Below are 27851 nucleotides of genomic sequence, written 5' to 3' on the forward strand. Positions count from 1 at the left end.
GGCGCTCCTCACATCCCAGAAGATGGGTGGCTGGGCAGAGACACTCCTCACTTCCCAGACGGGGTGGCGGCCGGGCAGAGGCGCTCCTCACATGCCAGAGGATGGGCGGCCAGGCAGAGGCGCTCCTCACATCCCAGAAGATGGGTGGCTGGGCAGAGACACTCCTCACTTCCTAGACGGGGTGGCGGCTGGGCAGAGGTGCTCCTCACTTCTTCCCAGACGGGGCGGCCGGGCAGAGGCGCTCCCCACATCCCAGACTATGGGCGGCCAGGCATAGACGCTCCCCACCTCCCAGAGGGGGCGGCGGCCCCGCAGAGGCTGCAATCCCAGCACCCTGATAGGCCAAGGCAGGCGGCTGGGAGGCAGAGGCTGCAGGGAGCCAAGACCACGCCACCGCACTGCAGCCCGGGCAGCACTGAGCACCGAGTGAGCGAGACTCCGTCTGCAGTCCCAGCACCTCGGGAGGCCGAGGTGGGCAGACCATTCCATTCGAGGTCAGGAGCTGGAGACCAGCCTGGCCGACATGGTGAAACCGCGCCTCCAGCCAAAGGACAAAAACCAGGGAGGGGTGGTGGCGCGCGCTGGCAATCCCAGGCAGCCCGCAGGCAGGGGCAGGAGAACCACAGGAGCCAGAGGCAGGGAGTCTGCAGCGAGCGGACTATACTCCAGCCTGGGCCACAGAGGGAAGAAAAGAAAGAAGGAAGGGAGGGAGGGAGGGAGGGAGGGAGGAAGGAAGGAAGCGGTCTTTGTCTAATTTTAATTCAAAGTCGTGTTTACCTGCTTAATCATTTTGGATAATACTTCCTTCTTTTTAATCAGAAAAACTTTCTAGACATTTGAAATAATCTGTTCCTTGAAAGTTTAATAGAATTTGGCTCTAATATGTATAGGCCTGGTCTTCGTTTAATGGGAAGACAGTAAGACATTGATGTTGATAGTGTTTGTATCACTTTGCATGCCCACCAATAATGTGTAAGATATTCGTTTCCCCACAGCCTTGCCAACAGAGTATATTGTCAATATTTTAGGAGTTTTTTTGCCAAATAATTTATAAGAAATGGCATTTTGGTTTAATTCTTTTTGAAGTCTGCTTGGTTGTCTTTCATTGTCTCCTATTTTTTCCTCATTATTTCAAATCCAATTTTTATTTCATCAAATGTTTTATACATCATGATTTTAAATTCAGTATCTAATCATTTTAGCATATGATATCATCTGGCTCTAAGTCTTTCTGTTGTGTTTGTGATGTTGAATCACAACCACTTGTTTCCTTGTGTGTGCGGTAAGTTCCAGTTATTGTTTTATGCCTGAGATGCACCAGTGAACACAACAATCCAGTGGCCCCGCCCTTGTAGAATGTGGAACATCCATCACCACAGGGAAAGGCGAAGAGTAAACAGTCAACAGAACATGCAAGGAAATTATGTTTTAAAAGTATGTTAGAAGTTGAAGAGTGCTATAGAAAAAGGGAGGGGAGCCTAGAAAGGGGACTGCAGGAGCCAGGGTGAGAGGACAGGCAGAAGCTTTAACTAGGATGCCAAGGTAACCTCACTGAGACCGGGGAATTCAAGAAAGTAAACGAAGGAGGACAAACCATATGGATATTTCGGAGAACAGTGTAGACAGAGCAGCCAGTGCTCTCAGCAAGAAAGCTGGTGTGGCTAGAGAGAAATGAAGAAGGAGAGCAGCAGGAGAGCCAGAGGGTTAAGAAGGAGTCTGGATCATGCAGCACCTGGTAGGCTGCTGGAAGGACTTCGGCTTTTACTCCAAGTGATTTGGGGGGTGGTGAAAGTCATTGGAGGGGTATGCAGAGTCAGAATCTTACTTCTGTCACTCTTGTATCAAGAACAGACTGTAGGTAAGTAATTGTGGAAGTCTCCATCTAGGAGACTACTGCAAGCATCTGGATGAGCACTGAGAGAGGCTGGAAGTAGGATAATGATGATGAGGGTGGTGAGAAGCTGTTGGATTGGATGTATTGGGAAGGAAGAGTCAAGAGGATTTGTCGAAGGCTAGCTGTGTGGGTGTGAGAGAGGGATTGCACCATTATGGAAACAGGAAAATGTGCAGATGGAGCACTCGGGTAAAGGGGATCAAAGAGGTTTTAGACATGTTAAGGCTGAAACGTCTATTACATATCTTGGATAAGTAGAGATGTGTTGGGTAGGCAACTGGGTACACAAGTCTGGAGTTTGGAGGAAGGAGTCTGGGCTGGAAATAGAAACTTGGGAGTCATGAACATATAGATAGTATCTAATTTCATAAGAATGAATGAGGTCATCATGGTATTAAGTGAACATCAGTTCAGAAAGTGGTCCAAAGTAGATCCCTGAGGCACTTCACTGTTGAGAGGGCAGGCAGATGCAAGGCATTCAGCAAACAGGGATGAAAAGGGGTTATCACTGAGGTATATGAAAACCCAGGAGAGTACAGTGTCCCAGAAGCTAAGTAAAGAAACAGTTTCAAAGAAGAGGGAGTGATTCACCATGACAAAGAATGGCGATCAGTCAAAAGATGAAGATTGAGAAATAATCGTTAGATTTTGCAATGTGGACATTTTTAGTGACCATGAAAAGAACATTCTTTTTGATGGGTAGATTCTAAAACCTTATAACAGTGGGTTTAAGGGAAAAAAAAGTAATTAGAGATAGCAAGGATAGGCACCTTTTGATGTTTTACTCTGAAGGAGGACAGAGAAACAGGGCAGTAGCAAGAGGGAAATGTGCTATCAACAGAATTTATGTTGATTTATATTATATGCTGATGGAAGTGTTCTAGTTGAGATGGAACATTCAGCAATTCAGTAGAGAGAAGAGAGTATTATTAGAACAAAGTCCCCCAGGAGGTGCAGAAGAAAAATCATAAAGCAAAACAAGCACAGAAGTGCAGATGTCTGGAGGTCAACAGAGGTGAAGGTGGGAGCCTGAGGAACTTCCCAGGTTTCTCTTGCTGCTTCTTTTAAGTAAGGAAAGCACTGATAATCCCTTTGGACTTGGATATGCCCATCCTACTAAAACTTTCACCCAATCGTCCTCACTATTACATCATGAGGAAACAATGCTCCTCTCTTTGATCTGGGAGGAGTCTAAGCAGAGATTTGTGGCTCACTAAGGCCTGCCAATAGTCATTGGTGAGCCAGATTGCCACATCCTCACATCCTCAGCAGAAGCCTATGTGATATCCATTTATGCTCTCCCATCATCTTCCCCTCAGTCCCAGATAGGTGCTTTCTAAGTTTTAAGAGCGGTTCCGTAGAGAAGAAATGACAACCATACAGTGTGTTCCCAAGCCCTGACCAAAATCTAAATTCCAATTGTGTTTCACAACTAAGTTATACAAGCTTGGATAATGTCTTCAACTCACAATGGCCCATTTTCCACATGACTCCTACTCACATATTGTTACAAGACAGTATATGTACTTTGTATCACACAATGCAAAGATCCTGCATTTCAATTATTTTCTCTGTTCCATACTGTCCCTATTCTGAATGCCAGAGTGTAACAGATGAGCATATATTACGAATAAATAGACACATCCAGGAAGCATTCTCTGCAAATTTGCTTATGTTCAATTATCTTAAGTATGTATACATTTATAAAATCCATTCATCAATGTAAACTACTAGATTACTAGATGTCTTTCAAAGATACATGCTATAAGATTTCTAACAGACTCACTTCTCAAACATGACCTTTTGTCTGTCAAGTATTTATTAAAGGAAGATCTTCTCTAGACTTTCTAGGTGAGCAAGCACTTGATTATTTTGTTGTATTTTTACCAGTTTACAGATTTCTATCTGATGTGTGTATATAAAGGGAGTGAGTGAGAGAGAGAGAAGGTAGTTATGCACTTGGGCTTCAATTAAACTGTAAGACCTATGGTCTTTAGTTTTGATTTTGTACACATTGCAAACCTCGCAATTATATATGTTCCAAAGCTTTGGTGCTCGTTCAATAATATATCATGTGCACAAAATACATTAAACACATATTGCAACACAGTTGCAAGGTTTTCATCACAGAAATAGGTAAGGACATTTCATTTTTTAAAAGTGCCTTTTGCTATAGGGTTTTTAAAAAATCATTTCATAGTGAAAAATTAACTACTGGTTTCTTTGATGTGTTAGTTTGACTGAAAGAATATATTACTAGAGAATGCTTATTATTTTTATAACCATATTTCATTTAAAATCTTTCTGAAAAAAAAAAAAAAAGTTCATTTGTTTTTTTGTAGGCCTGGGCAAGGGATGATAAAAAGCCTTAGAGTCCAGGCAATGATGCTGAGAACAAAGGGCAGGTGTCATTTTGTATTGTGATTAGCCAGAGCTGCAATCAGGACTTTCTCCCTCTAGCAGAAGCTATTGTGGAATTTACAGTAATCCCCCTGGCTGACTGCCCATCACACTGCCGAACAGCACAACAACAAAAACATAATATCTGGGGAGAAGAGGCCAAAACATAAAAATTCTCATCGTTTTTATTCTTCAACATTGAAAGATGATTTTTTTAAGAGAAAAGAAAAAACTCACCCAGCTGTTACCGCTATTCATATTCCAACAGCCTCCAGATTGCTCGAGGCCACCTGGTTGACTTTTGCCTTGGAGTCGGTCCAGAAAAGCATTATTTACCCTTTAAAACAATGAAAAATGTGTGTGAGTAGAAAACCTGCTGCAGGGCTGAGAGATTTCTGAGAACCTAATGTGTTGTATGAACTGACCATGGGGATAGCTTCCTGGCTTCAGCTTAGAAGAAATCCATAGAAACTTCTCTTCACACTAACCATATGACATGCTGTTAACCCCTCTTTACTGGAGCTGGTAACAATCTTGGCTCAAGCCAAAGGGGGTACGAATTCTTAACCTGAGAGTTTCAGGCACTCATCTCCTGCCAGTTCAGCAAGACCCTAGTTCAAGAAAGAAACTACAGCCCTCAGAATCATGCCAGCTATGAACCTCAGAGGCTGGAGAAAGACAGAAGCCTCAGCATAAACCAAAACATGAAGAAGAACCAAAGATAGCTCTATGGCATTATTGTTGCACGATAGATGTCCTTCCCATATTCCCTGCACTCCACTGCCAGTCTTGCTAAAGTAAACCCCACACATGAAAAGCAGAAATGGAAGGTAGTAGGGTGATGCTTGTATTATTCTATTTCTGGAGCTTGCTACCTGGTTGTTCACGTTATCATTAATCACTATAAATATCTGTTTTATGGACCTGTGTTTCATATTACAATTTTTTAATTTAAAATAATAAATCACAGGTAACGTCGTGCTCTGAGTTGCCCACGTATGGCTGAATAGAGGCAGGGACTTGGAAGCTGAAGAAATGGCACTGCAATAGGTACCCTATGATATCAACAGATTATTTAGGAAGTGCAGAAATAAGACTATAAGCTTCTTGGAAGCAGAAATACAATGCCTGGTGCATAGCAGCAAATATACATTTATGGAAGGAAGGGAGGCAGGAACCAGTCACATGAGCCTCTTATTCAGTCATGAAGATTAGCAGAATGTGGTCATGGTGAGTGGCTACAGGCCAGTGACTGTGGGAGATTTGGGAACTTTGAGGCAAATAAAGGCTGGGTGGCAAAGTCAAAAGCTGGAGGGGGGTTCTGGCTATCTGCGCTTGCTCAGTGCTAGCTAAGATGCCAGCCATGTGTGGGCTCAGTTGCTGTCTCTCAACAACTTTAGGTCCCATCGGGCTGTGGTTCCACCTCAGCTATTATAAAGCTTCTTTCCCGTCTTACCATAAAACCTACCCAAGTGCCATATTCTAGTCAGCCTGCTTCACTGCCAAGCTCCATGTTTAAGTCACCTTCTCTGAATCTCTCAGCATGCAGATAGAATAGTATCCTACTTCGCTGGAGACTCAACTATCAAGAAAAGGAAAGTGACCCTGCTCCCCATTAAACAGCACAACCACTGGTATCCTGGACTGCCTGCATGCTTGGAGCTGTTCTTTTTTTTTTTTTTTTTTAATTATACTTTAGGTTTTAGGGTACATGTGCACAATGTGCAGGTTTGTTACATACGTATCCATGTGCCACGTTGGTGTGCTGCACCCATTAACTCGTCATTTAGCATTAGGTATATCTCCTAATGCTGTCCCTCCCCCCTCCCCCTTGGAGCTGTTCTTATCCAGTCTTTTTGTCATTAACAAAGATGGGCTTTCACTCAGCATCCTCCACCCCACACCCAAACCACTACAAGGCTTGTTTGCTCTACCTCCTGAACACAACCTAAATTCACTCATTTCTTTCCATGGATACCGTTCTAGTTCAAATTACTATATCTTCACCTTGCTAGTGCTTTCACTCCCACCTTCCGTAATCTAGTCCCCATACAACAACCTTACTAGATTATGAAAGAAATGTCTTCCTTTTGCTTAAAATTCTCCCATGACTTCCCGTTGGTCTTAGAATAAAACTGGCTTATAAAATGTTGTGTTATCTTGCTCCTGCCTACCTTTCCTCCCTCACTGAGTATCATTCTCTTCTTCACTCACTATAATCCCATCACATGGGGTGAGGTGTGGTGGCTCATGCCTATAATCCCAGCGCTTTGGGAGGCTGAGGCCGGTGCATCACTTGAGCTCAGGAGACCAGCCTGGCCAAACTGGCAAAACCCCATCTCTACTAAAAATACAAAAATTAGCCCAGCATGGTGGTGGGCACCTATAGTTCCAGCTACTCAGGAGGCTGAGGCAGGAGAATCGCTTGAACCTGGGAGGCGGAGGTTGTAGTGAGTGGAGATGATGTCACTGCACTCCAGCCTGGGCGACAGAGCAAAACTCTATCTCAAAAAAAAAAAAAAAAAAAAAAATCCCATCACTTGGGACTCAAACAGTCCAAGCTCATTTGTACTTTAGAGCCTCTGCACTTGCTCCTGCCCTGTTTGTAGGCCATCTAAGTCCATCCGTCTGTCCCCAGTCTCTATGTGGCTGGTTGTTCCTTGTCCTTTGATGTCACCTCTGCAGTGAGGCCTTCCTAAGTAACCTGTCACCTCCAATTTCTTCCTTAACATCACCTTGTGATATGGTTCTCACAGTACACATCACCATCCGAAATAACAGTGCCTTTGATGGTTGACTTCCATTTCTCTCCTCCAGATTATAATTTCCACATGGTGAGGGACCCCTTCTGCCATGTTTTGCCCTATTCCCGGGGCCTAGAACACAGCCTTTATGGAGTGTGGCCTGATAATGTAGTTACTGAATGAAATAAATCTTCGTGGCACACGTTCTTCACCCCTAAAAACATGGATGACGAGTGCAGACTGCAAAACAGCTCACTGGCAATTGCTCTCAATTCACTCAAACCCTGCGAAGACTGATGCCTTGTCATGAAGACATAAGATACTGTGATTCACTTTTGAGCATCAGTTACTAACAGGACATCAGAGTGGTTGAGCACTCTTTGATGCTATAGGAGTGTCCTCAACTTGCCTATGTCCACAGCAGTGTGAGTCAACCAGAGATGATGAGTGGGAAAGAGTTTGCTTCTCTCAATTTCTATCAAGAATCTAAATGGGAGGGAAAAGAACCAATTTCTATTTTTGTTTAATAGTTTTGGAAAGTACATACATGCTACTGAGGTCAAAGTTGTGCTCTGGGTTTTCTTCTGAGGATTAATTTGGATAAAAACTATTATTCAGGGATGGTTCAAGTTTGAATAAGTCAATTCAGTTCATACCAGTTTTCACCTCATGGCCCAAATCCTTTCAAGTCCTTGACCCCCATGCTCTGTCGTTTCTCTCCGGGGTTTCTACTTGTCTACTCCTACTCAAGTAGTTACAACGGGTCAGGTGCAGGTGCACTCAAGCTCATTACAGGTTCATTGAAAAGCTTGTCAGGAATCTCAGTGCTTTCTATTATAACACTCAGAGTTGAGTTTTCTGCAATGTGAACTTTTAAACTGTAGAAAGCATGTTGTCCTTTTGATGCCAATAAAATTGTGCCTTTGGAGAAAACCTAATTTACATCCCCTACACACACACTATATAGCTTGTGTTGTTGCCTTGAGTAAGAATGGACATGGCTATTTTATTAAGAGTTCATTGAATATGTATTCTCACATGATAACATGGGAAAGCTCATGGCACACTTTAAAGGCAATACAAACATAAGCTCTTTTCAAAAATTGATGAAGAGCATAAAATATATATTTAATGACTTGATCAGATACTTCAAAACTAATCACTCAGTTTATTGTCTAGAAAAATCTCTTCTTGGATTAAATTTGGAGCTATACATTTATTGGATCTATTTAAGTAGAATCGAAAGAAAGAGAAAATAACTTATAGAAATTAAACAGCCCCACCAATATTCAGGTATTCAGTAGTATGGAAATAAAGAATGAGAGCCAAGATTCCTATAACAAAAAAGTTAACTTTTCCACCTCTAATCAAATAGCTTGGGTGTTTATTAGGTGCCCATCAAAGATAAATATTTTAGCAATGGAGCCTATTAATGTGACACATCACTATGTTTAAGATGCTTAAAGTCTTAGAATTCATTTAATCCTCAGAAATCCAGAGAAATAACTGGCTACCACTAGTTTATAAATACAATCAGTTTATAAATACAATATCAATTGTTTTTAAAACAGGAAGTATTTTGAGGCAGGCGGATCACCTGAGGTCAGGAGTTCAAGACCAGCCTGGCCAACACAAAAAAACCCCATCTCCCCTAAAAATACAGAACAGCCAGGCATGGTGGCACGTGCCTATAATCCCAACTACTCAGAAGATTGAGGCAGGAGAGTCACTTGAACCCGGGAGGCAGAGTTTGCAGTGAGCCAAGATCCCACCACTGCACTCCCACCTGGGCAACAGAGTGAGACTCTGTCTCAAAAAAAAAAAAAAAAAGAGAGAGAGAGAAAATAATAAACAGCAATAAAATGGCTAAATTATGGCTTACTTTATAATAAATAATAGTTAGCATGCTTCCCCACCACCATCTTACCCAACAATATAGCCTAACCAACATATCAGAGTTTTGATATTTCCTTAAATAAGAGAAAAAACATATAATTCACATTTGTAGTTTTAAAACTATTTTGACTGGACTCTGGGGACAATATAGTTCAGTCAAATAAAAGTGAGCTCCCCGCCCACAGTTAGAGGCACCATCAGAATAGGGAGCTTCCACTCAATACTTTTTAAAGTCTCTCATTTAGAAAATGAAACCACCATAACTTAAAAATACAGATTAGTGAGAGTGGGAAGGTTAAATACATTAAAAAAGGCCATTCACTATCAAAAGAATTTGTTCCTTTAAATTGTGAAAACCCTTACATTCTTCTCCAAGATACTCAAGTATACCCCTAATGAACTCAACCCGTGTCCCCCTAGAAATCTCAGCATAATAATGGCAGACAACATGGTGCTTATTAGCACTGTCCCAACAGTAACATGATATTTTACTAGGTATTCTTAAGTCTGATATTAGGATTAAGATGGAAAGTGCTTAGACTATTTGAAAATTACTTAATGGTTCTAAGATTTTTTTTCTCTAATGTATTTGTCAATATTAAATAATGTTAGTGAGTTTTGTCTGAGCTTTTGTACTCAAGTATGGGTATCTGACCATCTATATTGATGTAATTATTATAACAAAGTCTATAAATGGTAGACCATCATCTCAAATTAGGACGTTTTGTCCTATGGTAGGCAAATTAAATATACCTTAATTGAACACACAACTTAAGAACATGATTCAGTTTTCTAATGTGAGTTTATAATGCCACCTATCCAAGAAAATTGGATATTTGTGTGCATGCACATATGTACACACATGTGTGTACTTATATGTGTAGTAGTTGGCATACCTCATACATATACCACGTCCCAATAACAGATTTAAAGGCAATATGCATTCCAAAACCATATTAATAATGTTACTGTAATGTTTTCCTAAAACACTGTACAAACTTTGTAGGTAATTGATTTAACCAAGGATGCTTATTTTATTAGCCAGTTATACCTCCTGTGTTCAGTCTGGTGGATTTTGGCTCTTTCTTGCTCTTGCTGCTGCCGCTTAAGTTCCAGTAATTCACTCTAGGAACAATAAAAGTTTTAAAATATGGTTTTCGATTAACACGGTTGTACAGAAGTCACCCAAATCAATTACGTATTTAACCTCAACTGGTACAATATTTCATTTTTGAAACTTTTACTTAAGTACTATTTGGATGTGAAATTATTTTCTTATATATGTAGGTAGCAAATAACTGTGGCTTAGTCAAACAGAATAGCTCTGTGAGTGTAAAATTGCTAGATTAAAAGCCAATGTGCATGGTCAAGATACTAGACCAATAGGTACAACACAAACAGAGAAAAATACAATGTAAGTCAAACTCATCTATGTCTTACAGAGTACAACAAATCAAATTAGTTCCTTCAGGAATATCACACAATACTATTTCTTGGTATTTCTCTAGCATTTCTTTCCTAATAAATTCATAGCAACTTACAAATAAATATTGGACTCAATCTCTCAATCTTATAGTGCAATTCTGTTAATAAAGCATTCTCCATCCTGGAGAATAAGCACTCACCCATTATTGATTAGTTACTTCTAATACCAGCAGAACTTTGAGATCTCTGGAGGAGATACTTTGCTTCATATAAATCACATTATTATAACTAAATCTTCAGCTTTCAACAGTCTGCTTATCTTCTTGGAAGAGGCAACTTAACTTCCAGACCTAGTTACTATGTTTACAGTATTATACCAAAGAACCAATCCCAGGATTTCTCTAATTTCCAACTGTCTACCCTAAGGCAGAATAAATTTTAATCCCATTTCAAAGACAAAAAAAATGCAAAGAGAAGAAAATTATTAGGCCCAAGTCATATACCAGTGCCTGAGTCAGAGAGATTTTCTGGTAGAGAAAATACTGTCACGTCTTAACACATACCAATAAAAGGTTGCTATTGTTGTTTTAACTCCCAAACTTCCTTGATGAAAAGTATACAAAAAAACTCAAGGTTCAGGCTGACATTTTATTAACTTTCTTCAAAGACCCTCTGATATTCCACAGTCCCCCAAAATAAAAAGACTTATTTCTTATACTGTGATATTCCAAATACATTGCTCATCAATCCCTAAAGCACATTACTTAACCCTAATTCCTATATAACACTAATAAGGGGAAATCATTGAATAATATTTGAGTTTTTGAAATCAATGAATAATATTTGTCCACTCAATAAGAATTTGTTATGCACCTAGCTGCCAAGCTTTATGCTCATCTCATTCTTGCACAATAGGATAATTATTTAGTCTACCAAATATTAGCACTCTTTATTAGTACTACCAAGTATACCAATATGAAAGAAGCTCCTGTCCTCTCCCTCGTCTCCACAATCATTTTCAATTCCTGCATGTGGTTTCATAAGTAATTATCTTCTTCTTAATACTTTGCATGTTTATTCATTTCTTAATTTTTAAAAAACTGTATTATCTTTTGACTACCTACAATGGAAAAAAGATTGATGCCTCCATTACTACCTCCACCCCAATCCCAACTTCCTCTCATAGTACACCCACATCATCATTCTCTTACAACGCTTCTTTTTGTAACATTCAGTGTGGTGGGAGAGGGATTTAGAAATCCTATAGCTCCTCATTCAAGTTTCTAATTCATCCTCCTGTTTTCAACTCTAGGCTTCAAAGGTACGAGGTGCCTCCGATTCCTGAATTTAACCAACTTCTCTGTCTTACTGCTTCTTTCAAATGAGTTCTGGTTTTCCTGCTCCACTAAATCAGTTACCACTGACCATCTAGTTCCAGATTTAAAATTTTGGCTTATAGCTTTGCTGCAGTCTACTAGTCTGTTCTTTTGCTCTTGTTGGCTTATGGCTTTTTAAAAAAAATTCCTATATTTTTAGTGGTATATGGGGAAGAGAGTGATAAAACATAAACAAATGAAATGCTTTTGATGTGCAATGTTTAACCAGAAAACCTTAATATTTTCGAATACAAGTCTTACCAGAATTGTATTATTTGATCCTAACAACAATTGCAAAGGTAGGCAGGCAAAGTATTATGTGATAAATGAATGGGCAATATCATCCTCACCTTACAGATAAGGAAACAGGATCAGAGACACAGTTTTAGTAACTTGTCAAGAGCTAAATAGCTTATTAGCAGCAAAATAAAGACCAGGGCTTACATTTTCTTGTATCTAATAATCTTCTGCAGGATGCATTCAAAATAAATGGTTGGAATTAAGGATATCTTCATGGTGGTTCATCATACTCAAGTATAAACAGTCATGTCCAGAACTATAGGACCCATTCACATTCAAAAGTTTTAGCAGAATACATGTAACCTAAGCACAAATCTAAATCCTTCTTGCCAAAGGATGCTGATTATTTTCACTTTCATTAACCCTATTTCTCCAAGGAGCAACTTCTGGTATCTGGCCCATTGTGAGTTTAACACAATGAATTCTGAACAAACTAACTCTCATTAGTTCTGGAGTATGACACAAAGACAAAGTATAAAATACATACATATATATACGCATACTATGACATGTTAGTTTAAAATAATTTTTAAGATAATTTTTTCAGACTTGGCAAAATGATCATGCAACTCGTCTGAGAAAAAAAATGCAATCACCGCCATAAAAAAATCCTGAAAAAGAAAACAAAAAATGAGAAAGAACCAGCTTCATCAAACATTGAAAGATATCATATGAGAACACATGGATGGGGACAACACACACTGGGGCCTGTTGAAGTGCAGGATGTAGGGGAGGGAGAGCTAATGGATGCTGGGCTTAATACCTAGGTACTGGGTTGATCTGTGCGGCAAACCACCATGGCACATGTTTACCTATGTAACAAACCTGCACATGAATCCCTGAACTTAAAAGCTGAAGAAAATAAAACTATAGTAATTAAAACAATTCGAGTCTAGGAAGAGACATGATACATATGGAAATGTAGTTTATCATAAAGTTGTTGTGCTAAACCAATGCAGGAGACAGAGTTTCATGAATGATGATGGACTGGCCGACTACTGTAACAAAGATCAAAACTAGACCCTTTACTTTGATTAAATAAATTTTACAGAAGTCTGAGATTTGAGCCTAGAAGATGGGAATCGAAGTTTTCAAAGGCGGCACAGGTGAATTTATTTATAAACTTGGAGTGAGGAAGTTCCAGAAGTTATAAAAAGAAAAAGATTAATAAATTTAGCTGCATGAAAATTCAAACTTTTCATTTGGAAAAAAAACCATAAAATTAAAAAAAGAACTGTTAATGAATGTTTAGGATATGCATAGGCTAATTGAATTTTCATTTATTCATTCATTAAATATCTGAGTGTCTATTATGAGCCGGGCTTGCATCTACATGATAGGCTATAGTAGTGAACAGGATAGATGAGATCTTTGCTCCTTTAGAGTTTATATTCTAGAGAAAGGAAACCCATAAGCAAGTGAGAAAAATATCCAACCATAATCCCAGGCAGAGGATTAAAACACACTGACGTGAGATTCAGTGGCTCAGTGACTATTTTAGGTTGAGACTCGGGAAATGTCCCAGAAAGTGGGTAAGGACTTCACATAAACCAATAAGGAAAAAACAACCAAAAAGAAAAAGGGCCAAGGGATAGGAACAGGCAGTTCACAGATAAACTACAGGTTGCCTATCAGTTCAAAATGGTCATTATCTTCACTCAAAATCGAAGAAATATTAAAACAATGAGATAAAGTGTTCCTATTGTATTGACAAAAATCAGAAAAGTTTGACAGAAAACACTCTGGTACAGCATCTAAATTAGTGAAACCTAATTTAGTTTTTGGAAGTCAATTTAGCGATAAGCATCAAAATGTAAGACATATACATCCCTTGCAGAAGTGTTCAAAGATGTATGTATATGAATATTCACAGTTATATTATTGAAACTGTAAAAGTTCAGGGAAAAATGTTAATGCCCACCAACAAAATACTTGCACAATAAGTGAGACCATCAGCGCAATGGAATACAATGGAACAGTTACAAAGAATAAGATGGATGTTTTGTACGGTAGAGCAGGGGCCTATGGAGAGATCACTAAGATACATTAAGTGATAAAAGATAGGTTCAGAGCCGTTTTCTTGGGACGCTTCTATATAAATAGAAAATATATACATCCATTCATTTTGGCTTTTATATGCTGGTGTATATCCAAAACATTTATTGAAAAACTACACAAGAAAATGTTAACTGTAATTAACACTGGGTAGCGGTGTTTGAAGTGTGAATGGGCAAGAAAAGGATGCTTTACTATCTTACATAGTTTTTGTTTCTTAACTTTTGAACCATGTGTATATATTATTTCCTCATACCATCAGTAGGAATTTCTTATCAGTGTGAGAGGCCATTTTTGTTTCCTTATGCTTTCCTTTATTTAAAAATCCCAATAAATATGTAATTTTTAACAAAGAGAGATATAAAAGAGCGAAACACTACATATGAAGCTAAGAACTGTTACGGAGGAAGAAAAGAAGATGAGAAGAGAGCAACATACATCATCCTATTACGGAGGCAAGGAAAGGGGAGAAGAGATAAAGACCAGGAGGGAAACGGGGACGGGAGCTGATGAGGCATCGCCATGCAAGAACATTGCTCCAGATGGCTGAAGGGAAGGCGCTGGCATCGCTGCACTCAGGATTATTATCCTATAACTAGCAAAGCGCATTTACTAAGGAGAGGCTGGTTTTTCTTCCGTACTAAGAAGGATAATTTCAGCTAATTAATTTGTTCTGCTGAACTGACAGCCACTGAGGATGTGTCTGCATGCCTTATAAGCATATTCTTGGTTCATTTACTGAGATCCCACACAGAAGTTCAATATCTACAGTTAAGCAAATAAAAAGTAAGTTGTTCTTGTTTCAAGGACCAAGCTCGGGACATGAAAAAGCATCAAAGTGCTCTAAGCAGGAGGTCAATGACATGCAACATCTGAGACATTGTTAAGGCCTGGCCTACTCAATGCATATTGCCACACACCAACCATTTTCCAGATACTAGGTTCATGCTAAAGGTACAGATATCAGCACAGCTCCATCCTGAAGTAAATCACAGCATAATGAGGCAGACACACCCAGAAACAACTCTGATACAGGGCAAAAAGAAATGCATTGCTAAACACAAAATTAAGCTACATGACATGGGAATACAAGGAAGGAATGCAAACAAGAGAAGGGTGTTCAAGTGTTTGTGCATGTCTTATCACTGTGCTACGCAAATCCCTACATTCATACAGAGCTGCATACAAAGGAAGGTATGTTGGTGATATGATAAACAAAATACCATCCTAGAGATTGAAAATATGGAAGTTCCTATAAACATTGGCCAAGTGGTATATGGTAAATGAGGACAACACTGCAAATAGCACCACTGCCTGTGGCCACCCGATGCAGTGCTCACCCAGGAGGGCTGCTCTGCTGGGGAGTTGCAGGATGGCACCAATACCTCTGCTTCGAGCCCAAGCCAATAAGAAGAAGAGGGGTTGCCATTTCCAGCAAGAGGTTGCAAACATCATTTCTCTGGGCTCCAATTGTCTGATGGTGCCCTGTTCTACAGAAGGGTCAACTATACAACAGACAGGTGTGTGTAAGGCTGGATGCTTAAGAAACCTGACGAGGTTAGAGAGAAAACATGCTCCAAAGCAAAGTTTCATTGTGGTAATTGAAGATGAACATGGAGTCATTTTAAAACCATGTCTGAATCCCAGCAGAGCATGTTCCGACATGGTTCAGCTTGACTGCTTTATGTAAACATGAAAATGCCATCGCCTGGCAAGACAAACTTCTCCCAGGAGAGCCTGTTCTCTCAATACAACAAGAGGAAAAGGATAGTGGAAGCAGGAGAGTTGAGACCATGAAGTCATGAAGTTCAAGAATGCCTTCCTTTGAAGGTTTAATACAGAAGAGCTTTCAGGGGCAGGAGGAGAGTTTAAAGAAGTCCTGGTTCTCAGGCATCCACAGTAATACCTTTGCCTTGAAGGAGAAAGATGGCCTTGGCTGCCAAGAATGAGGAGAAAAGGCAGAAGCTACCACCCCAAATTTTCAGAGCACCAGCCAAATCAAAGGAAATAAATACTAATGGGTGAAGTAGAGTTTAAAAATAACACAAGTAATGTACACTCTCCCCTTACTATTGTTAGTTTTTAATTTTTTAATTGATAGTTTGTACATATTTATAGGATACAATTTGATATTTTGATACATATGTTGTAAAATGATCAAATCAGGGCACTTAGTGTGTCCATGATCTCATGCATTGATCATTTATTTGTAGTGAGAATATTCCAAAGCCTCTTATCTAGCTATTTTGTAAGGTACAGTATCTTACTGCCAACCACAGTCACTCCACTGTATAACAGAACATCAAAACATATTCCTCTTATCTAATTGTAACTTTGTATTTGCTGTTGCTAGTTCTATCATTTTAACAGAGAGAGAAATAAACTTCCAGCTACAACAATCATGGAATCACAGCTCTATGTCTCCCACCTAAAAATATTCCCTACACAAAATGCAAGGAGGAGGTAGGTTTCAAAACTTATCTGCACTCTATTTTAGGATCTTTGTTTTCATTTTCATATATGTGAGCATATTTCTATTATGTTATTAAAATGTGGTAGTAATTGCTGCATGGTATTTATTCCAAACTCCAAAACCTTCAAATCCTCTATCACTGAACAAACTGTTTCAAATTTCCCATTAATCTTATGTTAAAAATAAACAACCTTGTACATATATCTTGCCTGCATCTCTCATTATTTCCTCAGAATAAATGTATACTTTTAGATCTAATATTTTTGCTTCTAGGAAACTCTTCAGAATTTGATGTTGCCAAAGTGCCTCTCAGTTTATCCTCTCACCAGTAATAGTACTTCAGTGTTTGTGGTATATATTGATATCTACTGGTGGAAGTTCTCCTTACCCCAACAAATACACAAATTATTATTCATATTTTTCTAAAGTTTAAATTTCATTATTTTTCTCTCAGTTGAAATTTAGAAACAGTATTGTCAAATTACCTCAAATTCCATTGAAATTTATTACTAGAATTGCATTAAACTTACAAGTAAATTTGGATAGAACTATAGTTACTGAAATATTGAGTTTTAGCGTTCGGGAACATTAGCCATCTCTGCTTTATTCAAGTTGACTTTTATGTATAATAACCAAAACAGCGTGGTACTGGCATGCAAACAAACATATAGACCAATGGAACAGAATAGAGAGTCCAAAAATACATCCACACATGTAGAGCCAACTGATTTTTGGCAAAAGTGCCAAGAACATAGGGGAAGGGACAGTCTCCTCAATAAACAGTAGTGGGAAAACTGAATATCCACATGCAGAAGGATAAAATTAAACCCTTTTCTTTCATCACATACAAAAAAACAACTCAATTTGACAGTTTTCACAAAAGGCGTTAAAAATAATCAACTCAAAATGGATTAAAGACTTTAAATGTAAAACCTGAAACTAGGAAAGTACTAGAAGAGAATATGGGGGAAGCTGCGCACGGTGGTTCATGCCTGTAATCCCCACACTTTGGGAGGCCGAGCCAGGCAGATCACTGGAGGCTAGGAGTTTGAGACCAGCCTGGCCAGTATGGCAAAGCCCCGTCTCTACTGAAAATACAAAAATTAGCCAGGCACGGTGGCACACACCTGTAATCCCAGATACTTGGGAGGCTGAGTCATGAGAATTGTTTGAATCCCAAAGGTAGAGGTTGCAGTGAGCCGAGATGGTGCCACTGCACTCCAGCCTGGGTGACAGAGACTCTGTTTTGAAAAAAATAAAAAAAGAAAAGAAAAGAAAAAGAAAATATAGTGGAAAAGCTCCATGACATTGGTCTGGGCAAGGATTTTTTGGATAAGACTTTAAAAGGACAGGCAACAAAAGCAAAAACAGACAAATGAGATTACATCAAACTAAAAAGTTTCTACACAGCAAAGGAAACAATCAACAGACTAAAGAGACATTCTGCAGAATGGGAGAAAATATTTGTAAACTATACATCTAAAAGGGGGTCAGTATCCGAAATACATAAGGTACTCAGACAACTCACTAGCAAGAGAACAAATAACCTAATTTTTAAAATAAGCAAAAAGGGCCAGGCGCAGTGGCTCATGCCTATAATCCCAGCACTTTGGGAGGCCTAGGCAGGTGGATCACCTGAGGTCAGGAGTTCAAGAGCAGCCTGGTCAACATGGTGAAACCCTGTCTCTACTAAAAATACAAAAAAACAAACAAAAAAAATAGCTGGGTGTGGTGGTGGGTGCCTGTAATCCCAGCTACTCAGGAGGCTGAGGCAGGAGAATCTCTTGAAAACAAGAGGCAGAGGTTGCAGTGTGCCAAGATCATGCCATTGCACTCCAGCCTGGGCAACAAGAGCAAAACTCCATCTCAAAAATAATAATAATAATAATAATAACAATAAAAAATAGGCAAAAGGTCTGAGTAGCTATTTCTCGAAAGAAAACATGCAAATGGCCAACAGGTATATGAAAAAATGCTCAACATGACTAATCATCAGGAAAATGCAAACTAAAACCACGATGAGCTATTATCTCACCCCCATTAGAAGGCTATCATCAAAAAGGACAAAAGATAACAAGCGATGGCAAGAATATGGAGAAAAGGGAACCCTTACACGCTGCTTGTGGGGGTGTAAATTAGTACAGCCATTATGAAAAGAGGTATAAGGTTTGCTCAAAAAATTTAAAATAGAAGTACCATATGATCCAGCAATCCCACTACTGGGTGCCTATCCAAAGGAAATAAAACGAGTATGTCAAAGAGATATCTGCACCCCCATGTTTATTGCAGCACTGTTCACAATAGCCAAGATATGGAATCAACCTAAGTGTCCATCAATGGACGAATGGATAAAGAAAATGTGGGATATACACACAATGGAATATTATTCCACCATAAAAAGAAGGAAATCTTGTCACTTGCAACAACATGGATGAACCTGGAGGACATTATGTTAAATGAAATAAGCCAGGCACAGAAAAATAGCACATGATTTCATTTATATATGGACTTTAAAAAGCTGATCTCATAGAAATAGAGTAGAATCGTGGTTACCGGAGGCTGGGGTGGTTAGGAGGAAATGGTGAGGTACAGGGAGATATTGGTCAAAAGATATGTAATTACAGTTAGATATAGGGAATAAATTCAAGAGATCTATTGTACAGCAAGGTTAATGACAATAGTTGTAATTAATGACAATAAATAATGATCACTTATTATATTCTTGAAAATGCAAAGAATGTTAAGTGTTCTCACCACAAAAATGGTAACTGTGAGGTAATGCATTTGTTAATTAGCTAGACTTAGCCATTTCACAATGTTTATATACTTCAAAATATCATGTTGAACATTATAAATACAAATAATGTTTTCTGTCAGTTAAAATTGGACTTTTGTGGATTCCAGGAAAGTTTTAAATTTTTTTTAGCTGTTGAACAACTATTTATATAACTGCTTTTTGATTAGATCTTTTTGTCCCTTAATGTATTTTCTAATTAATTTTTGCTTGTATTTGAGAAAGTTGTTGATTCTTGTATATATTTTGTAACCAACTCTTTTTGTGTGTGTTTGTTTGTTTTGTTTGTTTTTTTTGAGACAGAGTTTCGCTCTTGTTGCCCAGGGTAGGGTGCAATGGTGCAATCTTGGCTTACTGCAACCTCCGCTCCTGGGTTCAAGTGATTTGCATGCCTCAGCCTCCCGAGTAACAAGAATTACAGGTGCCCACCACCATGCCTGGCTAATTTTTAGTAGATGGGGTTTCACCATGTTGGCCAGGCTGGTCTTGAACTCCTGACCTCAGGTGATCCTCCTGCCTCGGCCTCCCAAAGTGCTGGGATTACAGAAGTGAGCCACCACGCCTGGTCCAACTCTCTTACTAAACGCCATTTGTTCTCATTATTTTTCAGTTGATTCTCTTAGTTTGCACAGGCAAATTGCTCCCATCCATAAATAACGACCTAGTTCCAATAATTAGAAAAGCTCTTTTATTTTTAGTTTTATCAAGTTGGTTAAAAAATATCCAAAACTTGTTCCATTCAGTTAAAACAGGGAATTTTTTTTTAGTTAAAAAAATAAGTTTTCTATCAAATAACTTTGAGTAGCACGAGGTTGGAATTCCCCGAATAATACTGGGTAACAACCAGTTTGGTAGGGGTTGCAAACATCTTTATGTTGTTCATAGTTTTAGTATTTCACCACTGAATATAATGTTGGTTATTGGTTTAGAAGACTATACGTATGTTAAGAAAATATTATTTTTAGTTCACTGAAGTGTTTTTTAATTGATAGTGAAGATTAAAATTTATCAATGTGTTTTTGTGTAACTAAAGAGATAGCCGAATATTCTTGTCACATGACCTATCCTATTGCAGTGATAAGATATAAAAAGTTTTAATATATAGCTACTTATCTTTGCATTCCTGGAATAAACTCTACTTTGCCTTGGTAAATTGCTATTAAGAGAAAAATTTCATTAGCTAGAATTTTCCTTCAGATGTTAATCTCTGTCTTTATAAGATTGGTCTATCTGTGAGAGACAGAGGGAGGGAGAGAGGGAGAGAGAGTGTGTGCGTGTGTGCGCGCGCACGTGCGTGAGTGTGCACATGCTTCCTTTATCAGATTGTGACATCATGGGGATAGTGAAATAAACTTCTAAAATGTTTCGTCTTCTTTCTTACTCTGAGATAATTTGTAAAGCATAGGGAAAAAAAAAACTGTTCCTTGAAAATTTGAAGGAACTTGCTTCTAAAATTATCCAAGTTCAGCCTCCTGGGGGAAGTAATTCTCAGAAAACTTCAGAAATCACTTGCATTTTGATTGGTCTTTATGAATTTTAATTATGTGAGTCATTAGAGTTATATATTTTCCTAGAAAATCATTCACTTAATCCAAATTTTTAATTTATTAGCATAGCATTGTTTATAGTAACATAATTTTAATCTTTTCCAAATCTATGATTCTAGTCCCTCATTTCTAATGCCATGTATTTGCATTTTTACTAATCTCTTCTTGATTACTTACCAAAGATGTGTTCATTTGTTGACCTTATCAAAGAACAAGCTGTTGGATTTTTATAACGGCTGTTTCTTAGAGTTTTATTATTAATTTCTGTTCTTATCTTAATTACTTTCTTCAGGGTCATTTATTGTTTTTGTTCTAAATTCTTAGATCAGATGCTTAATTCATTTATTTTGTATTTTTAGTATTGAATGGATTAAAATGTAATTTTCTTTGAGTACAGCTTTACATGAATTCCCTATAAAAGGCTCTCACTACAATTTTGTATGTGTTCTACAATAATAATTTTCCCTGTCACCCAATAGTTTGAGTATTTTCTGACTTTCAGTATTTTACTGATTCTTATATATATTTTGACTATAAAATCAATGACTTTCTAAATGACTGTAAAACCAATAACCATGCACAATCAATAAATGCAATCAGCTTATCAGATATTTTAAGAAGTTTCTGAAAGAAAGGAGACAGATTACATTACCAGGGAAAACCAATCTGCAGGGTAAATTGGAGCTAAGTCCACCTGCTTCTGAAGGAGCTCCAGGAGGGAATACTGGGACAGTCATTAAGATGATCAGTTAGAAAACTGCACTGAGAGCAGCTTGGTGGTGGGTTCCTTTCCCTCCCACACTTACACTACATAGTAGGCAGCACTATCATGGCCCATAAGGTAAGAAGTGAATGAGAGAGGCATGGCTGGGCTCAGGGAAACAGGGCAACGTCCCAAGTACCTACTGAACACGAGTCTACTCCACACAGAAGACAAGCTGCTACATACCTCTTTCAGCAGCGTATCCAAATACATATAAGGAGATAAGAATAATCAAACATTTGAGAAAGAATTCCATGGGAGATAAAGATTAGAATGGAAAGAAAAAAAGTTAATATGATAAATAGAAAACTTATGTTTGTATAGTTACAAATATACAAACATTAAATAAGATGAGTTGAGAAAGAATATTGCACTTACAAAGCAGAACACTGCTACTTACCAAATCAGCAATCTTGGTAAATAAACATACTCAATATGTGCCAAATAAGCAGAATGAAAAGTCAAGAAAAAATTTAGTGAGCAGGATGATCTAGCTAAAGCTTTCGTCCAGAATCCAATTAAAAAAAAAAAAAAAAAGGCCAAAGGGATAAGAAGTATAAGAAAACAATGAAGGTATATACAGAACAGATCTGAAATGTCCAAAGTCCATTTGATAGATGTCCCAGAAATGGAGAGCAAAGACAATATGGGTAAAGAGACATAAAAGAAAACTAGGAAGAAAAAAGGAAAACTGAAGAGAGACATGTATTTTCAGATTAAAAGAGACAACCAAAGGCTATGCAAGATTAGAAACAAAAATAGAAACACTGTGAAATTTCTTATAGTACAGGAAGGGGGAGTGGAGAGAAGAAAAAAATAGTAAATAAATAAAACAGAAAATTCAGTGTCAGTAAAAAAAACTAATAAAAAGTAAATCATGCAGTAAGAATACAAATACATGCAAATATGCTACTAATCATAATAAATGAGAACACAACAAATCTACCCATTAAGAGATTCTGAAACTAGGTAAAAGGAAAACTAGACATTTCTTTCCACTCAAAATCACTTTAAACCATGACACAGAGATGTTAAAATTAAGTGGTTAAAAAAATGTCATGTAAATACTAACTAAAAAAAAACTGGTAGAGGAATTATTAGAATCAGACAAGATAGTCAAAAAAGAAATCAAGCTGACAAATCATTAAATACAAAAAGCAGTATACTTCATACTGATAAAATCTATCCTAAAAGGTAGGCTCCCCTTGGTCTCATTGGTCAAAACTGTATCACATGTCCACAGAGAAACCAATCACAGTCAAGGAGAATGGAATTCTCATGAAGAGTTAGACCACTTTGGGAATAAATCCCTGGAGCTGGGGTAGCACCTGCCTTTTCTGAAACACAATTCACGCAAAGTAGGATGGATACTTGAAGAAAAATCAGAGCTGTACAGAAGCAGGCAATCAACAATATTTGATGTATCACTCTGAAATTATCACAACGCATAATTTATTTCCTTGAAGCATTAGTATTATGGTTTGGCTCTGGGTCCCCAGCCAAATCTCATGTTGAATTGTAATCCCCAATCTTGGGGAAGGGACCTGGTGCGAGGTGATTAGATCACAGAGGCGGATTTCCTCCCTGCTGTTCTCATGACAGTGAGTTCTCAGGAAATCTGGTTGTTTAAAAGTATATAGCACAGCCCCCTTTGCTCTCTCTCTTGCTGGCCATGTGAAGATGTGCTTGCTTCCCCTTCGGCTTCTACCATGATTCTAAGTTTCCTGAGGCCTCCCCAGCCATGTTTTCTGTATAGCCTGCAGAACTGTGAGCCAATTAAACCTCTTTTCTTTATAAATTACCCAGTCTCAGATAGTTACTTATAGTAATGAGATAACTAATACAATTAGTTACTACAAATTACTACCAGGTGATGAATCACTATAACATTTAAAAGTATAGTATTGTATTTCTATGTCTCCTTTTAATTGTTTACTCCTCCCTTAAAATGTAAACTTTAGGAGAGCTGGAATCTTGTCTATCCTGATCTTAATTATAGCTTCAGCAACTTGCACAAGGCTCAGTATATAATAGGAACTCAATACATGTTTGCCAAGAGAATGAATGAACGAGTGCTGGGAGAGATTACTCTGAGACAGATCAACCAGAATAATACAGTTTAAAAAAAAAAAATAAAAGCCAGAAAAGGAAAGCTTTAAAGTGGTGTTAGTGTTACAGAGTTCAGGGAGAAGATGGGAATTAAAAAAAAAAAAACCACTAAACTGTATGTTCAAAAGGGATTTTACATTTAGGAGGCAATTTCAGTAACAGCATTTGTGAATATAAACCAGATCATAAGGAATTAAGGATGAAGTGGGTAATAAAGAAGTGGTTACAGTAAAATTACCTTTGTCTTTTTTTAAATTTGCTAGAAGCAGAAAAGGTAATATCTCTGAGGATAGCAAAATCAAGGAAGGGGTTAGCTGGTTTATTTTAGAATGGTAAGATGAGATGAGAAGTTCATGTGTGCTCTATCATCTTCTTCATGACCTACTGGCACCAACCGTGGCATATTTCTGACAAAAAAAAAGAAGTATCCAATGGAGAAGAATATATTGAAGATATAGAAAAAAGAGGAATTACAAATAAATTTCTAGAAGAAGGAAGTGAATCACATGTAAAATATTTAGAGTTTAAACTTGAGGAGGCTCCTTTTGTCCCCAGAGCCAAGAGTAATTAAAAATGTGAAAGTCAGAGAGACACATAGAACAAAACTTATGTGCTGTCACCTAAACTTAACCTAGATTATTTACCTAAGAATTATTCCGTAGTAGGTATCCAATAAATACTTGTTGAATGAATGGAATAAACACACACATAAATGGATGCAATGATAAAAATGTATTGTGTTTTGTATCTTTTTACAGTAAAAATGATCCTCCTGTTTTCTTAAGGTAAATCATTCAAGTGATAAGGAATGAAAGGTTCTACAAATAAAGAAATGCCTTCGGCCAGGTGCAGTGGCTCACGCCTGTAATCCCAGCACTTTGGGAGGCCAAGGTGGGTAGATCATTTGAAGTCAGGAGTTCGAGACCAGCCTAGCCAACATGGTGAAACCCTGTCTCTACTAAAAATACAAAAATTAGCTGGGTGATAGTGGCGTGCACCTGTAATCGCAGCTACTTGGTAGGCTGAGTCAGGAGAATCGCTTGAGCCTGGGAGGCGGAGGTTGTGATGAACTGAGATCATGCCACTGCACTCCAGTATGAGTGACAGAGTGAGACCCAGTCTCAAAAAAAGAGAAATGCCTTTAATGAATGTTTCCCAACAACAACACGTCAGGCAAAAAAAGAGAGAAGCAAAAGTAAGGTAGAATAGATGGATAAATATCCTTGTGTAGTCTACTGTTACTGAAATCTCTAAGGATGGAATTATTTGTATATTAAAGCTATTCATTTTACTGAAAGCTACAGTAAGTAAAAGGAAATAATTTATGTAAAAGGATACATAATAAAAATATGTTCAATCAGTAACCAGAAAATATGTATATATCAATATTTATCTAAGTCTAGAATAAAAACAAGATTAAGAAATAAAAAGTTTAATTTTCACTATTTAAAATAACTACTCAACCTGAAAATTAAATCCCAGATCTAGTATTCTAATTTGTTAAGCATTCTCTTTGTCAAATGTTCTACTTTTAATAGTTTTTAATGTTCCAAATATATATACCAAACTTTTAAAAACACTATTTAAAATCCACTAGAAGTTATTTAAAAATAAATCATATCTACAACTGACTTTGCAACATTCATCTTAGTATGCTAAGTACCTCATAATTTTAAGTTAAAAGCTCATAGAAGCAGATGAGCACTTTTATGTCATTTAGCAGACATCATTAAAAGTACAACATGAATATGTACCAGATTTAGCTTCTACTTGTTAACTACTAGAATCTTACCATAACATTGCCTATTTGATTGTAGATTTCAAGATTGGGATCTTGCCAAGACAAGAAGATATTTATTTAAAAAAAAAAAAAACACTAAGGGATAAAAATGTTTCATGGTTCGTCTTTGCTTACACAGGAGCTAAATAAGTAAATTTACAACTCGCATGATTTCTTTCAATGATTTAATGACGACCTATGGTGCACAAAACAGCCTAGTGACACATTTATACCATATGCTGGGTGAAACTATGAATGAGAAAGCGGTTCCACACTGTTGGGAAGAAGATAGCACTCAAAAGGGTCAAATTACAGCAACACAAATTAATACAAGTAGTTCATTTTTCAATGGAATTCTTACACACAATTGTTGTAATAAATTTTCCAGTTGGGGAAAGACAAAGAAAAAATAAATTAAACCAAATCAAGGAAATCAAAATGGGAGTTAGAATTCTAGTTAATTATAGAACTGAAGATACAGATTTGAGACATGTTCTGTAAGAAATAGTGACAGGATTTGTCAACCACTAGCATGGCAAGAGGAAAAGGTGGAAAATAAGAATGATGAGAAAGATAAATCATTTAGTTACCTGGAGCCCCACCCCACTCCCTTTTTTTCTCGTTTAAAGGATCTGAAATAAAGTGGCACTTTGGAGCTAACCATGGGTCTTTCTCATCATTCTCATTCCATGCTGAGGAGCTTCTGGCCTATTAAAAGCAGTTATGACCATCGAGTATGCCACTGACTATTTTCAGTTACCATACCAGAAATTTCACATTGTAATGAAGATTATTCTTTAAGCACTTTTCTTAGAAGACTCTGCATTCATTTCACTGATTTCCATTGCTCAAAACATATGGAATGCCTCACATATTTTTATACCCGTGTAGTGTAACTTGGTTTCACTGTATGTGTATAACCATTTTTAGTGAATATTTATGCCCGTTTCATAACTTTGCATGCCTACTTTCTTATGCATTATCATATTCTCTGGATACCATCTCTAATTTCATATATCTTTGGTTTAAAAATAGCAGTGATGGTGGTGGTGTTTTGTTTTGCAGATGAGAAGTTCACCAGTGCTCTATCATCTTCTTGGTGACCTACTGGCACCAACTATGGCAGATCCACTGTGCCTCCACGAGGCCAGGTACCATGAAAGTTTTGACCAGAAGGAGCCATCACCACACTCTTAAAACACATCCAGAAACTCACCTTTTATTTTCAATGCTTGTATTCTTGTTTTCAGGATTTTCATGTGTCTAAATATTTCTGTTCAGAAATTCTTCAAAATTATCTAGTACCTCAAATAAACAGTTAGCAGTATCTAGTAGGGGCTTGTAAGTACCTTTTGATGTTGTTCATCCTTCATCTTTTGCAATTTTCTGTTTTCTTCTGCCTTTAGAGAATCTCTGTAAGCCCAGCTTCTGGCCTGTAAAGGTACAGAGAGAAAAAAAAAAAATACTTGATAGGATAAAGTATTGTCACAGTTCACCAAGCTGCCTACTACGGGCCTGGTGCTAATAACTCAACCACGGTACTGAGCATATAGTAAACTCTCCATACACACTTTGTTATTGAGTGATTTACGCGTATGTCTGAAGATGTCCCTTGGGATATATAAAAAGAAAACTAGTGTAAGCACAATCATCCTGCACATTTGAAAGGATGATCTAAATGTTTAATTAAGCTTTAAAAATATCCCCTCAGAGATAATCAACACAGTTTATTCCTTCTAGTGGAAAGTTTAGGAATTTTCAAGAATATTCCAACTAGCTGATCAGTCAATATTAAAGACAACCAATAGTGGCACTGTCTTTAGAAGAACAGGCATGTCTACTGCTCATTAATGATATCTGATTAAGCAGCTTGTTAACTAGTGGTTGATACCATATAATTTCAAGGATGCATATTTTCTAAGTGCTTGCATCCCTAATCTGGATGAAGCTTATTTCTACCTCTGAAAAGGAAAAGAAAGCCTGTTCAGGAACACATGACAACAAAGCCTTTGGAAAGCCAGCACATGCAGGAGAATGCCCTTCAGTGTCTCTGACTCACCACACCAGAGTTCCACACCCTGGCATAGTGACCATGTGTTCTGACATTTATAGCATTTCAAGTGTTCTGTTTATTTGTCATATGCTTTCTCTCCTTCGCGTTGATTTGCAGCCCCAGCTTCTGTAAGGCAAAGAGCTAATAATGCTTGGGAAACTACGTGGATCTCATAAAAGACTACCAGCAGCATCGTGGCAGCTGGTTACATATTTCAGACCTAGTTCTCAGGACTAATAATC

General features: G+C 37.8%; 1 protein-coding gene across 4 annotated transcripts in view; it reads right to left on the reverse strand.

Annotated features, from left to right (window-relative positions):
* EPSTI1 (epithelial stromal interaction 1) overlaps window positions 1-27851 on the reverse strand; it is a 117496-nt gene that overhangs the window by 12144 nt on the left and 77501 nt on the right. For all 4 annotated transcript variants that reach the window (XM_032150789.2, XM_058437833.1, XM_058437831.1 and 1 more), the window contains 3 exons: window positions 26906-26989; window positions 9986-10059; window positions 4532-4631 (listed from right to left, as the gene is read on the reverse strand). In XM_032150789.2, coding sequence (XP_032006680.1) covers window positions 4532-4631; window positions 9986-10059; window positions 26906-26989 — 258 coding nt within the window. The remainder of the gene's footprint in view (window positions 1-4531; window positions 4632-9985; window positions 10060-26905; window positions 26990-27851) is intronic.

The sequence above is a fragment of the Hylobates moloch genome, unplaced genomic scaffold, assembly GCF_009828535.3.
Source record: "Hylobates moloch isolate HMO894 unplaced genomic scaffold, HMol_V3 SCAFFOLD_4, whole genome shotgun sequence".
NCBI classification, from domain to species: domain Eukaryota; kingdom Metazoa; phylum Chordata; class Mammalia; order Primates; family Hylobatidae; genus Hylobates; species Hylobates moloch.